Source organism: Cucurbita moschata, unplaced genomic scaffold (genome assembly GCF_002738365.1).
Source record: "Cucurbita moschata cultivar Rifu unplaced genomic scaffold, Cmos_1.0 Cmo_Scf00006, whole genome shotgun sequence".
Classification (NCBI taxonomy): Eukaryota; Viridiplantae; Streptophyta; class Magnoliopsida; order Cucurbitales; family Cucurbitaceae; genus Cucurbita; species Cucurbita moschata.
In genome coordinates, this window is record NW_019268522.1 from 3140641 (window position 1) to 3157289 (window position 16649).

A 16649-nucleotide genomic window follows, 5' to 3' on the forward strand; every position below is an offset into this window, starting at 1 on the left:
CGCCTTGTCCCCCCCCCCCCTTCGGGGTTCAGCGTCCTTGCACATTGCCAGGTGTCTAGCACTGATACCATTTATAATAGTCGAAGCCCACTACTGGCAAATGTTGTCCTCTTTGGACTTTCCCTTTCGGGTTTCCCCTCAAAGTTTTTAAAACGCGTCTGTTAGGGAGAGGTTTCCACACCCTTATAAAGGGTGTTTCGTTCTCCTCTCCAATGTATGTGGGATCTCACAACTAATAATGAAATTTTCATTCAAATTTAAAAGAAGTGATTTGATTGGTATGATCCACCAATCCACCAATCCACCCCCCTTCAGGGCCCAATGTCCTCACTGGCACTCGTTCCGGTCCCAAATCCACCCCTCTTCGAGGCCTAGCATCCTCACTGGCACTCATTCCATTTTCCAATCGACGTGGGACCTCCCCAATCCATCCCCCTTCGAGGCCCAACATCCTTGTTGGCACACCGCCTCGTGTCCACCCCCTTCAAGGCTCAGCATCTTCGCTGGCACATCGCCAAGTGTCTGCCTCTGATACCATTTGTAACAGCCCAAGCTCACCGCTAGCAGATATTGTCCTTTTTGGGCATTCCCTTTCAGGCTTCCCCTCAAGGTTTTCAAAACGCGTCTGCTAGGGAGAGATTTCCACACTCTTATAAAGAATGCTTCATTCTCCTCCCTACCCGATGTCAGATCTCACAACAATTCAAAAAAAAAAAAAGAAAAAAAACCCCGTAAAATCTAAGAATATGAATTTCAGAGACGACGAGAGTGATGGCAGCAGTCCAAATCTAACTAACGACACGAATAGGTAACAAAACACACACAAAGCAGTGATAATACAGAGTTCAAAGTACATACACATCAGCAAACTTGGTGCTTCCTTCACCTCTGATGTGTAATTGCCTTTGCCAGCCAAGAGGGGGCCGTGCTATATTAGGCTTGTCAATCGCCCAAAGCCTACTTCCATCTTGAGTAATGTCAGCACATCACAAGAGATATCAGGCCGCCACTCACAAGCATATTCACAGTAAAAAGGTTGTTCCAACAGATGTTCACGTATTTCCTCGTACTTTTCCTTTGTTGGAATGAGCCTCCATTTAAAACAGCTAGCACACTGAATAGTAAAGGCCCCTACTGAGAGCATAACTCTGGAAGATTTGGGAGTGAAGTGTCCAAGTAATGATGGACGTCGGTGCTCAATAGGTGGCGATATGGGTTCGTTTGCAGCTCCATCACCTGCAGGAGGGTTGTATAGTACCAGTTCATGAGACGCGTTGTCATTACATTGAGATTGGTCATTCTCGTTCCTTGTCTTGCGTAACTCATTCTCGGATGAAGACGATGACAAAGACGATGAAGACGACAAAATGGCTACAACATCTCGGCGTGGAGTTCCTTTGTTGTTCGAGAAACTTGCATCATTCAAGTCATTTTCTTCACCACCAACCATATTGGTAATTTATCAGCACTGAAACCACATCATTCCATGATCCAAAATCCTGCTGAAGACTGAGAAACATAATCTTAGTTTACAATCTTTTTAAGAGATTACAAAAAGAAACATTTATTGGATTTGATCAAAGAAAATGAGTAATAAGAGGGTGAATAAACCTCAGTTCGATTGTTCCGTAGAAACGTAATCCCAACTTCGAACGTTTAAGAACAAGAGAAACACGTATTTACAAGTCAAAACTCGAAACAATGACAGAAATATTCTGCTCATCCAAGAAAGACGAAGTTCATCGTGGAAATTATAAATCGGATAAAATATATTTTGTTAAGAAAATAACATAAAAGTTTACTATGTCTTGAGCAACTCGCCGCTAGCAGATATTGTCTAATTTGGGCTTTCCCTTTCGAGTACGCGTTTGCTAAGGAGAGGTTTCCACACCCTTATAAAGGGTGTTCCGTTCTCTTCCCCAATTGATGTGGGATTTCACAATCTACCCCCTTCAAGACCAACGTCCTTGCTAGCACATCGCCTCATGTCCACCCTTCTTCAGGGCTTAGCCTCCTTGCTGACACATCGCCTCATGTTCACCCCCTTCGGAGCTCAACCTCCTCGCTTGTTAGAGAGAGGTTTCCACACCCTTATAAAGGGTGTTTTGTTCTCTTCCCCAACTGATGTGGGATCTCACAACCTACCCCCTTTGGGGCCCAGCGTCCTTGCTGGCACATCGTCTCATGTCCACCCTTCTTCAGAGCTCAGCCTCCTTGCTGACACATCGTCTCATATCCACCACATTTGAGGCTCAACCTCCTCGCTTGCTAGGGAGAGGTTTCCACACCCAAAAGGGTGTTTCGTTCTCTTCCCCAACCGATGTGAGATCTCACGACCTACCCCCTTCGGTGCCCAGCGTCCTTGCTGGCACACGTCTCATGTCCACCCTTCTTCAGAGCTCAGCCTCCTTGCTGACACATTATCTCATATCCACCCCCTTCGGGGGTCAACCTCCTTGCTTGCTAGAGAGAGGTTTCCACACCCTTATAAAGGGTGTTTCGTTCTCTTCCCCAACCGATGTGGGATCTACAATCCACCCCGTTCAGGGCCCATTACCTTGCTGACACATCGCCTCATGTCCACCCCCTTCGGAGCTCAGACTCCTCGCTGACACATCACCTCATGTCCACCTCCTTCGGTGCTCAGCCTCCTCGCTGGCACATCGCCCATTGTCTGGCTCTAATACCATTTGTAACAGTCCAAGCCCACCGCTAGCAGATATTTGTCTGCTAGGGAGAGGTTTCCAAACCCTTATAAAGAGTATTTTGTTCTCCTCCCCAACCAATGTGCGATCTCACCATTTTTCGGTTGCTCCTATTCTTACACTTCTCTCAATGAAAACGTAGGGTTTCATCAAAGAAAAACACAATGATCATGCACGAGACCACAAGCAACCAAAGATTCTGCATGTCCTTACCATAAACAAATACTCCATATAGCAATACTCTCTCCATGAACACAGAAAAAAGAGATTATCGAGCACAACAACGACCAAAACTCAAACCCCAACAGATAAAGCCAACAAAATCATCCAGAAACATAAAATCCCACAACGAAAAACAGAACCAAACAGCAAGATCAACCTCCATGGAAGAGGAAAAAACAAACCCATTATTTCCCTTCAGCTTCATAATCAAGGAACACAAAAGATTCACACTCCACTCACCTGAGATCATTGTGTTCTTATCTCGATCGAAACCCATACCACAAACCCAGTTCGACAATCGACCCTAAATATCATCCAATCCATAAAAAACTTCAAACCCACAAATCATTCACAAATTGACTAAAAAAACCCACCAAACAAACAGCCGATACGATAATAGAAACACAATCTAACAACAGAAAAAGCAGCGGAGAAAGAGACATTACATGGATTATAATCAGAGGCGACGAAGAGCACAGAGATGAAGTACAATGATTGGGAGGAAATGGGTAAGAATGGAAGAAAATCGAAGAGGGTGTGGGAGTTTTGGTGTTGAAATGAAGGTAAGGCCTCGGGAAGAGAGAAAAGAAAAAGAGTGGAAAGAATTTGGAGATAGACGTTGAGGAGAAGGAGAAGGAGAAAGAGGGATGATTCGTTGATGGAATCTGGAAATGGGAATGGTCCAAAACAACATAAAAACCATACAATATTTTTAATTATTTGGATTATTGTCGTTTAATTGTTTAGGGTTTGGATATTAGGGGATGATTTAGCCATTTTAATTTAAAATTTGTAATGATTTGTGTTGTCTAATTTACTTAGGCACCTTTTGAACTAGCTTTGAAGTTTGTAAAACGATTCTAAATAGTTTGTAACTTAACCTTAACGTGATGATTTGATCGTTATCTAACTTCAAATATGAGATAGTCTGTGTGAGATCCCACGTTGGTTGGAGACGGAAACGAAACATTCTTTATAAGGGTGTGGTAAACGAGTTTTAAAACTGTGAGGTTGACCACGATACGTAATGGGCCAAAACAGACAATATATGCTAATGGTGGGCTTGGACTGTTACAAATGGTATAAGAGCCAGACACCATATGGTGTGTCAGCGTGAACATTGGGCCTCCGAGAAGAGTGGACTGTTCACATTTCTTGTAAGGGTGTGGAAAGCTCTCCTTAATAGACATGTTTTAAAACTGTGAGGTTGACGACGATACGTAACAGGGCAAAACAGATAATATGTGCTAATGGTGGGCTTGGGCTGTTAGAGCTAGACACGTGGATGGCGTGTTAGCATGAACATTGGGCCTCCAAGAAAAGTGGATTGTTCACATTCCTTATAAGGGTGTGGAAAGCTCTCCTTAGTAACACGTTTTAAAATCATGAGGCTGTCAACGTTACATAATGGGTCAATGTTGAGTAAAAATGTGGCGATCTCTACTTTAATATAATCTATTCGCATGTTTATCTTTGAATTTATATTCTTACCAAAGCATGATTAGTTTAACTATCGAAGTTTGAAATCAAAGGGCTGAGTCCAAGCTCTAATATAATCACAATATAAGTAAGATTGATGTTCAAATTAAATCGAAAAGTCAAAACCTACGACACCCGAGTAAAAGAGAGATATATAAATGAACCAAAACCACATTTAAATAAGAACAACCCCGAAGATATAATGACTAAGAAGGACTTAAAGGAATTGAAAGTCACAATCTATACTAACAAGGTACACCTTTTTTCGATGGCTTAAACATAAGAACTCCATGGTTAAGCGTGCTATGATGAACGTGTGTAAGGGTATGCCGAGACCATCAGGTACTAAATCTAGATACAGAATCCTGATCCAAATCGTGGACATAAGCCGTTACAAAACCCTTAAGATCTTAATTTTTCAGTAAGCAATAACTGTAGAATCTTTCTTACGTGCAACACGAGTCATTTCGGTGGATATTAGGTCAACCGTGCATTCAAAATATCGAATCTAAACCTTATTCGTGGAGCTAATATCACACATTTATTCTAAAATTAGTCATAAATAATATCAAAATTGCAGCTTGATCAGACTGCAGCCTTCACCAAGTGGAACAAAAGAATGTTGCTATACCTGAACTAGCTCGACTTAGATTTTTTCGACCAAGAGATCAGAGAGGCATAGATAAGTTCATTCCATGCGTCGGGAACTCCGGGGAGACACCAATGGCTGCAGTCCTGCCGTCTCTTTGAAACCTTCTTCGTAGCGGTCCGATTCTTACCATAGATCGATGGATGAGCATCCTTGCGAAAATTGGTTAGCCTCGTAACGTTCAAAAGTATGACGGGTACCTTCATTCGCTTGATCGTTTCCTCGACTATCTTCATTTTCAAAGGATAGTTGTTGAGGATGGCACCAGTTAAGACTGGCTCAGTTTCACCATTGCATGATCCTCCTGAATCCCAATCTCCACCTCTGTTACATCATTTCATCAGACATCTATGGCTATCCAAAGCTGTTTTCAACAAAAGAGGAACAAAATTTTCACCTGAAATGAGCTGAAGAATATCCTCTATAGAAGACCAATTGCTTGGCTGGATTTATATTACGATCGATCCAGTTTCCCCACGTCTTGAGCGCTCGTCTGTATGCCTCGACAGCATCGAACTTCTGGTAAAGAACGTTACCTTCTTTATAATAGTTTATCCTGTATCATTAAATTGTATTAGTACGAGTAAGCTACACTAAAGAAGAAGTTTATTTTTTATCGAGATGCGAAGAAAAGGGAGTACTACGAGCCCTCTGCCCCACGCATCTAGCTTACTCACGTGTTACTGGTTCCACCGACTAGAAAGAGTGAAAAAGTCAATATTAGAGGTGTGCTTGCAGTGGGGTGTGTTGTCCCTATTGGGTTGGGCCCTTCCCCATAAGGCCCCAGCATCGGGGCATAAGCGCCCTCTTGCTACCCATATGTGATGTGATGTCCCACATTGGTTGGGGAGGAGAACAAAACACCCTTTATAAGGGTGTGGAAACCTTTCCCTAGTAGACGCATTTTAAAGCCTTGAAGGGAAGCCCAAAAGGAAAAGCCCAACGAAGACAATATCTACTAGCGGTGAGTCTGGGTCGTTACAAATGGTATCAGAGCCAGACACCGGACGATGTGCCAGCCTTCTCACTGTTCCCCAAAAGGGATAGACACGAGACAGTGTGTCAGTAAGAACGCTGGGCCCCAAAGGGGGATGGATTTGGTGGCGATCCTACATCGATTGGAGAAAGGAACGAGTGCCAGCAAGGACGCTGGGCCCCGAAGAGGGGGTGGATTGTGATGTCCCACATTGGTTGGGGAGGAGAACAAAACACCCTTTATAAGGGTGTGGAAACCTTCCCCTAGCAGACGCGTTTTAAAGCCTTGAGGGGAAGCCCGCTAGGATCGCTCCCACACAGTAGCGGTAGATATCTATAAATAGAAATAAGAAATGTTTGGAGCTCTCTCTTTTACTGATTTAGTTCAATGTGAGGTGGGAAATGGTAAGGAAAAGCATTTCTCTTAAGATAGGTAGGTGGGGGATTGCCTGTTTGCTATATGCCTCCTTGTTTATAACACTTGTCTTCTATGAGAAATCGTCTCGTGGCTGGTTGTCCTTTTCTCGGAGCTATTTTCTTTTTCATTCAAGTTTCGTCATGCATTATTCGATAGGGAGACGACGGATGTTTTGTGTAATAACCCAAGTCCACCGTTAGCAAATATTGTCCTACTTTGGCTTTTCCTTCTGGGCTTCCCCTTAAGATTTTAAAATGCGTCCACTAGAGAGATGTTTCCACACTCTTATAAGGAATGCTTCGTTCCCCTCTCCAATCAATGTGGGATCTCACAATCCATCCCCCTTGGGGGCTAGCATCCTCGCTGGCACACCGCCCAATGTCTGCCTCTAATACAATTTGTAACAGCACAAGCCCACCGCTAACTGATATAGTCCGTTTTGGCCCGTTACGTATCACCATCAGCCTCACAGTTTTTAAAATGCGTCTACTATGGAGAAGGTCTAACCCTAATCCGATCAGTGCCTCACACCGTATGGTGATTGACTCTGATACCATATGTAACCGCCCAAGCCTACCGCTAGTAGATATTGTCCTCTTTGGGCTTTCCCTCCATAGCTTCCCCTCAAGATTTTAAAACACGTCCACTAGAGAGAGGTTTCCACACCCTTATAAGGAATGCTTCGTTCCCTTCCCCAACCGATGTGGGATCTCATAATCCACCCTCCCTTGGGAGCCCAACGTCCTCGTTGACACACCGCGCAATGTCTGGCTCTGATACCATTTGTAACAGCCCAAGTCTACCACTAACAGATATAGTCCATTTTAGCTCATTACGTATCATTGTCAGCCTCACGGTTTTTAAAACGCGTCTACTATAGAGAGGGTCTAACCCTACTCCCACCCGTGCCTCGCATCGTCCAGTAACTGGCTCTGATACCATTTGTAATAGCCCAAGTCCACTGTTAGCAAATATCGTCCTCTTTGGGATTTCCCTCCCGGACTTCCCCTCAAGATTCTAAAACGCATCCACTAGGGAGAGGTTTCCACACCCTTATAAGGAATGTTTCGTTCCCCTCTCCAACCAATATAGAATCTCACATTTCGTCTCTCCTTTCTTCGATTTAAGAGTTTCAGTTTGGGTCGGGGAGGAGAGCTTTTTGTTTATCAGTTCGTTCGCCACAGTATCCAACGATAATTTAAGGTAAAATCCAACAGAATCCAAGATAAATGCTTACCCTCGAGCAGTCTTTCCATGAGTCCACCAATGAGCAGTATTGAACACAAGAATATCAGCTCGCTTCCAGCGCCCAGAAGTTTTATCGATTCGATCAATCGATAGAGTCGGGTTCGAGTTTCCTTGAGCATTTATACGAATTCCTTCCCTCACGAGAAAATGTGATCTCACAAACTCCACAGTACAGCCATAATCCTGCCAGACGTTTCTTAACTTAGCCATTTACTAAACAGAAGCAGCAAAGACTTAAAATGAACTTGATTACCTTAAATTTGAAGACAAAGTAACCCCTTCCCTTAGATATTTTATAGCCATGGGTCTCAAACATTCTCTTCTTATCTCGAAGGCCTTCTCTTAGGAGACAAAGGATCGACTCGAACTGGTTTCGGTTCATAGAATCTCCGACAAGCATCAATCGTTTCCCTTTCAGTCTCACCAAAAAGTCTGTGGCATTAAATCTGAGCTACATGTGAAAACATGATACTTTTGTTAGTAGACATGTAAAATCTACACTTGTGTAAATACTCAATGGCTCATTTTAAGATTCAGACAAACAAACATAGATACAAAATCAGTGGAGGGAAGTAATTGTAACAGTCCAAGCTCATCGCTAGTAGATATCGTCCCATTTCGGTTCGTTACGTATTGCCATTAGCCTTATGGTTTTAAAACGCGTCTGCTAGGGAGAGGTTTCCACACCCTTATAAGGAATTCTTTGTTCCCCTCTTCAACCAATGTGGGATCTCACAATCCACGGGGTCCAACGTCCTCGCTGGCACACCGTTTTTATAAGAAATGTTTCGTTCTCCTCTCCAACCAATGTGGGATCTCAGAATCCACTCTCCTTAGGGGCCTAACGTCCTCGTTGACACACCATTCGGTGCCTAACCCTGATACCATTTGTAAGAGCCCAAGTCCACCGCTAGCAAATATTGTCCGCTTTGACCCGTTACGTATCGTCGTCAACTTCACGGTTTTAAAATGCGTCTGGTGGGGAGAGGTTTCCACATCCTTATAAGAAATGCTTTGTTGCCCTCTTCAACCAATGTGGGATCTCACAATCCACCCCTCTTGGGGGTCCAGTGTCCTCGCTGGTACACTGTTCGGTGTCTGGCTTTGATACCATTTGTAACAATAGCCCTAGCCCACCGCTAGCAAATATTGTCCTCTTTGGCCCGTTACTTATCGTCGTCAGCCTCACAGTTTTAAAACGTGTCTACTAGAAAGAGGTTTTCACTCCCTTATAAGGAATGTTTCGTTCCTCTCTCCAACTGATGTGGGATCTCACAGTAAGTCATCCAACAACCAAATAAGAAATCTCTCTCACACACACACAATGACTACTCCAAGGGAAGCAACAAAATGAATAACAAGATCCCACAATTCTCAAGAGATAAAGGAACACCCTTCGAGGCTCAGCCTTCTCATTGGTACATCGCCCGATGTCTAGCTCTAATACTAACTATAACAATTCAAATTCACCGTTAGATATTGCTCTTTAGGCTTACCCTCAAGGTTTTGAAAACGCGTTTGCTAGGGAGATGTCTCCACACCTTTATAAAGAATGCTTCATTCTCCTCCCCCAACAGATATGGAATCCCACCCCAGATAAATTAAGACATTGCCTGGCCAATACATGAGGCTTTTACCATGCCAACGAGGTTAATACCTCCACAAACTCATGATCAAGCTACAGCTCTAACGGAAAACACCTTCCCTCAATCATTCTCACGAGACAATCGTTTGATTCTACTTGATTCAACATGTAAGATAATACGAAAGATACTAAATCTTAGGCTACCACGACCTGAATCACCCTCTCTAAACCTTTTATTATTCATATAGATACATGCAAATCCAATAGAATGAGATAAAGAGGCCATTAGATTCATCAACAATAGATATATATACCTGGGAAGATCACAGCCATAAGGCTTCCATCGCCATTTGGTATACTCAGAATCAGCCCTCCCATTGTTCCCACAATCATAAGCCTCATCAACATAAGGGCAAGAACCCACTCTATAAACTGGATGATGCTTCTCGTCTTTAACCCAGCTCCCCATGTAAAGATCACAATGCTTCAATCCCTCCCTTAACAAGTCAGCACCATTACGAGCCGCCAAAGAACCAGTAGCAGCTTTACCTTTAGCCACCGACCCATTTTTGCCATTAGAAACCTCTGTTTCTTGGACAGATGGGCTCGTTAAGGGCTCAATAACAGAGGAATCGGACCCAGAATCGGGAAAAGGGATCTGGGGTTCGGCCATTGAAGGAGGAGGAATGATCGGAGGAATGATCGGAGGAGGGGGAGGAGAGAGAGAGACGGTGAATGGGGATTGGGAAGAGAGATCTTGGTAGATAGAGAGGGAAACATCTGTTTTTCGTCTGGAGAAGATGAAGAAACAGAGGAAGAGGAGGACGGAAATGGAGGCGAAGGCGAAACGATAGATGGGTAGAGAGAAAAACGCCATTAGAGGAGGAAGAAAGGTTTGAATGAAGAACAACAGCCTTTGAATTTGGAGAAACCCGCGAATGTTTGTCTTGTGTTCATGGCGTTGATCCGATGAACATTGGAAATTTGAATCGAAAATCTTCTTCGATCAACATTGCTTTCTTGTTTTTTTAATCGTTTTCTGATTTGAAGATAAACGATTTGCACATGTTTAGTGGAGTTGGTTTAGAAGCATAACAATAAAGGATTCTTATTGATGTTGGTTGGAATTAACTTTCAAATATTCTAATAAATTTTCTACTTCAGTGTAGAAACGATATAAAATCCAGAATTAACTTTCAAAGTTTTAAGGTAGTTATTAAACAAATTAAATGTTTTGTTGTGCCTTAACTTAATATGTAACGGTCATGTCTGAATTTAATAGGTTCGGGTTTAGTAGAACTAAGGGCAGGGACAGGATGGTAATACTTATATATTACAACATCTAAGGTTATGAGATTATGAAATTTACGTTCATAGAACATTATATTATAATTTTGTTTATTGTATTAGATTTTTATTTACATCCTCATCCTGAGCATTCCTTGTGGAGATTTTCCGCTCTGATCCCCACAAAAATAAATGAAAAATTTTGCTAGGAGTGGAGAATGAAAAGGCAACGGGGACGAGAAAGGCTTCCCTGACCCGCTTTGCCCCATAGACATGTCTAGGCCCGAAAATTAGTTCACGGTCATGTCTAGAACATTATATTATAATTTTGTTCACGGTCATGCTCGTCCAAGGCGTGTTGCCCATGGGCACATGCCCATGACAATCCAAACCCTTTATGTTTTTCCATGTTCTAGTGTTTTACTCTTGTATTTATAGGGAGTATGACGTTTTGGAAAAATCTGACGTTTTGGAAAAATCATGTCTAGGCTTGCCAGACATGAAATGGCTCATAATGTACTGTAGGGGATATGACTAGTCAACTTCTCCCTACCCAAAGTTATATACTGTAAGTCGTTGTTGTTACTCTCTTGCTTGCTTATATAACGTCTCTTTCAAAAATCTCTTTTTTGAAAATCTCTCTCTGCCCTCGTTTCTAAAACCTTCTCTTAAACCGAGGCCAGAGGCTCGAGCATACGTCGCTCGGCCGTAGGCGACGTAAGAACGAATTGACTTAGCTCACTTGTCGTTGGAAAATGAGTGTTGCACAATCGCAAGTCCGATGCCATCAAGAACGCAATTGTGACACCTAGCAACATGGGTGACGTCAAGGGAGAGAGCAATAATGAGTGACGAGGAGTTGCGTCAGTATCTAGAGGGACGAGGCTTAATTTTTGTCCATTAATGTATTAAAAAAAATTGGACCAGTTCGGTTCATGTTGACTCAAACCTTTATCCAATTAACTCGAAGACGGTTCTAAAAAAATAAACCCAACCCAATCTAAAATGCTATCTAACATTTCGGGTTGGATTGGTTCAAAGTTTTTTAGATTTGGGACGAAGTTAAAAATTTAATAATTTATTTAAAAATTTAAAAAATATTTTAAAATATATAAATTTAAAGTTTAGAAAATAACTTACCAATTTCTAACCTAATTATGAAATTCTTAACTACCTCCGCCAGGCCCCAATTAACATCTAGGGTTCTCTCAAAACGCCGCTGTTCGGCCTTCTGGGAATTGGGAAGCTCTAATTTCATCGAAATCGATCCTTTTTCCTTACACCAATCTCGTTTTTCAACCTAATTCGGCGTCTCTATTCAGATTTCTTCCTCTTTTCTGAATCTGAAAGCGAACGAGCAAGCTTTTTCTGTAAAAAAATGGAGGTGGTTGAAGGAGATCAAGATTTCACTTCATTGATTAAGCTTTTGGCGTCCTCCAACAAGGCGACTCGGGATAAAACCCTTCGTGTAATCATCAAGACATGGCTTCCCACTCAAACGAGCATCTCCGATGGCGATATGAAGAAGCTTTGGAAGGGTTTGTTCTACTGTGTTTGGCATGCCGATAAGCTTCCTGTTCAAACCGAGCTTATTAATCGCCTTGCTTCTTTGCTCCTAAATCTCGAATTGCCGCTTGCTTTTCAGTACTTTTCTATTTTTCTTCTCACCATGCGTCGTGAATGGGCTGGCATTGATGCGCTTAGGTTAGATAAGTTTTACCTTTTGATTCGTAGATTTATGCACCAGTTTTTTGCTTTGTTGAAGAAGAATTCTTGGGATTTGGAACTGTGTCGTCGTTTAGTTCAAGTTTTGGAAGAAAGGGTGTTTTTCACTGATGATAAGTTTCATGGGAATGGTGTTAATTATCAAATTGCTTCTGTGTTTCTTGAAGAACTTAGGCCGTTTCTTCCTCTTGGGAAGGATGTTATTGATATCCTGTTCAAGCCATTCATTTTGTCCATGGCTAAATTGTCTGATAAAGTTATGTTGGGAAAAATTAAGTCTAATCTTTTTGATGTGTTACTTAAAATGGGGAAGCAATTGATCGAGCGTCGAAAATGTGGAGAGATCAACTCTGATGATGATATAGTTGTGTATGGGACAATTCCATTGACAAACCTTTTCTCCTCTACATTTTATGAATTGGGTTCTTCACCTGATTGTTGTCAATCGAATAGAAAGGTACTGTTTGCGATGCACGAAGAGTATCAGAAATTGGAGAAAAGTTTTATCTCGTCGGGGATTGAGATTTCCATGCCAGATCTTCAAGAGCAAGATGGGGATGAAGTGCCTACTTTGGTTCCTATTTCCGGTGAAGAAATTTCCATGGCTGATGTTGATGTTAACAATGAAATCACTGATAAGGCACTTAAAAAGAAAAAGAAGACTAAAAAGGCCTCCGATGGCAGTGGCAAGAAGAAGGCTAAGAAGGCGAAGAACACGAACGGTATTTCTGATCTTGTTTCTAACAATACTCATATGAATAAGGACGATGAGAATATAGTTGTTGCTAACGGTGAGAATTCTAATAATGAACAGATTAGTGATGGAAATATGATAACGTTTGATGAATCTGTGATATCGAACCTTCAGATGCAATTCGAGAGGGTTGCTGCTGAAGCTGAGTTTGGAGACAATGATATGAGCCCTGTAATATCAGCCAATGGCTCAGTCAAGAAAAGAAAGAGAGCGAAGAAGGTCGATGTGCAGCACACACATGATGTAGTACTTCCTAATCAAGTTGACACTGAAGGAAATACAGTTGCAAAAAGTGGAGAGAATAGTGTAAAGAAGGTAAGATTTTCCATGAAAAATAACTTGGTATGGAAACCCCATAATCCGTTGCCACCGGAAAGTTTGAGACTGCCCCCCACCGTTACTCCGAGAGGAAGTGCCCTTAAGAAAGGAATACCTCCAGGTCCTATCTTGGAATTTCCTGCCACAACTAAAAGAACAAAAAGGAGAGCTGTTGCAATGAGGGCTAAGAAAGGTGTAAGAAGCTTGCCCGTCAAACGTTTGAAGAAACCGAAATCTAAGAGTACTTAGATACTTTCTTTCATCGGGTATGAAGTTGCAGAGGTCCAACGCTTACTGTTTTTATTTTATCATTTAATTAGTTTCTTAATTACCTCGTTTTGTTTGGGCTTTGTTGTCATATTGACTGACTTCCATGAACTCAACCATTGAAAAGGAATGAAGATTCTGATGCATTGAGCTGAGAACTTGAAATTGATGATGCCCCTTTGAAAATTCTAGCTTAGCTGATAATTTTTTTTTACTTCTAAGGGAGTAAGGGTTTTGCAGCATAAATGAGTGAGATCATTTAGGGTAGAATTTCGGCCGGGAGGGAACGTGACGGTTGCTGTTTTTGTTCTTCCTTTTATAACGGTTGCTGTTTTTCCTTCTCAGTTTGTAATTATTGAGATGATCATTAGGCAAATGTATTTTTGTTTTGATGTTAGAAGTAGTATTCATCTGGACGAATGACTGGAAGTGCATATTGTAGATTGGTTATTGAATCTGCATTTTTTCATTTGTTTGTGTATAATTGCCCCTGGTTTTACCTTCATATGCTATACAGAATACTCATGTTCTGCGCAATGGGAGAATTGTCCATTGCGAACTGGTTCGATTCAGTTCTTAGATGATCCAGCTGAATCGATTGGTTTGACTGACTGAACCAAATCGATCAACCGAGCAAGAATTAGGCTGAACCAAATTGACCAACTCTGGTTTGGTTCAGCTGTGATAGGCTGGTCCATTGGTCCAGTTCGTTGGAACTGAGCTCAATCTCCTGTGCAATGGGAGGCTTGTCCATTGCAATTTGTTGGGGTGTGAACTGGTTCAATTCAGTTCTTCGATGATCCAGCTGAATCGATTGGTTTAACTGAATGAACCAAATCGATCAACAGAGCAAGAATTAGGCCGAACCAAATCGACCAGCTCTAGTTTGGTTCAGCTATGATAGGCTGGTCCATTGGTTCAGTTCGTTAGAACCGAGCTCGATCTCCTGTGCAATGGGAGACTTGTCCATTGCAATTTGTTGGGGGGTGTGAACTGGTTCTTTGATGATCCAGCTGAATTGATTGGTTTGACTGACTGAACCAAATCGAGCAACAGAGCAAGAATTAGGTCGAACCCAATCAACAACCAGCTTTGGTTTGGTTCAGCTATAATTGGCTGGTCCATTGGTCCAGTTCATTGGAACCGAGCTCGATCTCCTATGCAATGGGAGGCTTATCCATTGCAATTCGTTGGGGATGTGAACTGACTGAACCAAATCGATCAACAGAGCAAGAGTTAGGCCGAACCCAATCGACCAGCTTTGGTTGGGTTCAGCTATGATTGGCTGGTCGATTGGTTCAGTTCGTTGGAACCGAGCTCGATCTCCTGTGAAATGAAATGAAGCTTTACTTTAGTTGGATGGTAGTTTAACATTTGATTACCTCTTATTCTATGTTTGGATTAGGATTCCTATATACCTTTCGGTTAAGAACATTATTCAATTGATTAAGGTATATATCACGATTGAAGGATGTTAGGCTAACTCGATTGAATCCCGTTCATCTCACATTTAACTCTTTGAGTCCCTTCAACCAAATTAAGTTAAACATTTTTCTTTCTAATTACAAGTTCTCAAAAGGATATGATATCATTTTCTTTTTAACAATGATAGCTTATGATAGTAGCCATAAGAAGACAGTAGAAGATTATAGTTGAAGCATCACTAATCTCTAAACTATGTTTAATCATCATTGTGCTTGTAATTATAATGTTTGTTGAGTGAGAAATTTAAGCAAATCACAGGTAGCTTGTTATTATTCATAATTAATGATAAAATTATATTAGTGATTAATTAGAAATTAGAAGACAAATGTTGGTCGATTACAAAAAAAAAAAAAAAAAAAATTTGTCACATGTCTTCTTCATGATTATATAAAGGTTCTAGGTTTACCTAAGATAACAAAAGGTCACACGAGCATTTAGTACTGGTGAGTTGTTGCAGTCGCAAGCTTACACATGTTACTTTGGATAATGTCTAAACCCTACAAGAAATAGGTGGGACTGTGAACTATTGGGACCAGAGTTAGTCCAAGTCACCAATGAGACTGTGCAAAAGATCAAAGAAAAAATGCATACGACTCGGAGTAAACAGACCGACGCGAAGTGTAGAAACTGGAGTTTAAAGTAGGCGACAAGGTATTCTTGAGTTGTCCTCGATGAAAGGTGTACTTTGACGGTTGGACGAAAGGAAAAACCAAGCCAACAGTTTATAGGACCCTTTAGCATTCTACATCGAATCAGATTGGTGACATTGTTATTTCAATTTCGCTATTTCATTGATGTTTATTCTTAATTGAAATGAAATTTACAAACGTTTAAGTCATGATATAGTTTATGAGATGTTTCAAATGAATTTTTCTATGCATAGTAGTCATGTCAAGCATGCAGTGACGATCTTCTTTTTTTCTCGCTCCCGTTTTATAAAACATTCTCTCTCAAGAATGTGACTAGATGCTTGACCATACATCCAAATTGTCCGCGAAGTTCGATTTTACACGACTGACTTGTTCTCTAAGGTAAAACAAGTGTCGCACACTCGCTGTCCCGTTACTAGAAAGAGTGCAATTGTGAGACGGAACCTCCTAAAATCATCCTATGAATTGTAAATCTACTAAACCCATCTTGTGCCCAAAACTTAAGTGCAGGTTTGTGTGAGGCATTTTAACAAACAGGTAAAGAGCACGAAGCAGAGTGGACATTAACCACGTTTCCTCATAACTCTGCATCCTATCCCTATCGCAAAGAATGATTTAACATAGTGATTCAAACTTAAATCCATCCCAAAACCTCAAGAACACAGCACAAAAACAACCAAATTCTAATCATCCAATCCACTTCCAAACCAAACCAAACCAACAAAGCTCTCAGATTTCACAAACAAAATAAAGGGTTCCAATCACACTACAGATTCTAAACGCTAAAACTGAGATTTCACCCACAAAATAAAGGGTTTCTTCCATCACAACACAGATTAAGAACGCAAAAAAAAAAAAAAAAAAAAATTAATGAGTCTGTCA

General features: G+C 41.4%; 2 protein-coding genes and 1 pseudogene across 5 annotated transcripts; 1 reads left to right on the plus strand and 2 right to left on the minus strand.

Moving 5' to 3' along the window:
• The window catches only part of LOC111444247, a 5678-nt pseudogene extending 2079 nt beyond the window's left edge, over positions 1-3599 (minus strand).
• Positions 3600-4848: 1249 nt separating this feature from the next.
• LOC111444246 (protein trichome birefringence-like 5) lies at positions 4849-10349 on the minus strand. The gene is made up of 5 exons (XM_023082272.1): positions 9596-10349; positions 7950-8142; positions 7686-7879; positions 5453-5611; positions 4849-5379 (listed from the first exon to the last, which is right to left on the minus strand). Exons 1-5 carry the CDS (start codon positions 10156-10158, stop codon positions 5043-5045), a joined length of 1446 nt encoding a protein of 481 aa, XP_022938040.1. The 5' UTR covers positions 10159-10349; the 3' UTR covers positions 4849-5042.
• Positions 10350-11730: 1381 nt separating this feature from the next.
• LOC111444239 (ribosomal RNA-processing protein 1 homolog) lies at positions 11731-14101 on the plus strand. Of its 4 annotated transcripts, none has more exons than XM_023082260.1 (2): positions 11731-13084; positions 13162-13244. In XM_023082260.1, exons 1-2 carry the CDS (start codon positions 11947-11949, stop codon positions 13185-13187), a joined length of 1164 nt encoding a protein of 387 aa, XP_022938028.1. In that variant the 5' UTR covers positions 11731-11946; the 3' UTR covers positions 13188-13244. The 4 variants fall into 4 exon arrangements, with proteins under 4 accessions (XP_022938028.1, XP_022938029.1, XP_022938030.1 ...); XM_023082261.1 differs by having other exon boundaries at positions 11731-13015; XM_023082262.1 differs by having other exon boundaries at positions 11731-13015; positions 13108-13229.
• Positions 14102-16649: the final 2548 nt, after the last annotated feature.

What these genes read in the sequence shown, in the direction of transcription:
- LOC111444246 (XM_023082272.1), bottom strand. Translation starts at nt 10,158, where the DNA reads ATGGCGTTTTTCTCTCTACCCATCTATCGTTTCGCCTTCGCCTCCATT. An exon ending in TATGGCTGTGATCTTCCCAG is followed by an intron (nt 8,143 to 9,595) that starts GTATATATATCT and finishes CATGTAGCTCAG; the next exon opens with ATTTAATGCCACAGACTTTT. An exon ending in CATGGAAAGACTGCTCGAGG is followed by an intron (nt 5,612 to 7,685) that starts GTAAGCATTTAT and finishes TTAATGATACAG; the next exon opens with GATAAACTATTATAAAGAAG.
- LOC111444239 (XM_023082259.1), top strand. Translation starts at nt 11,947, where the DNA reads ATGGAGGTGGTTGAAGGAGATCAAGATTTCACTTCATTGATTAAGCTT.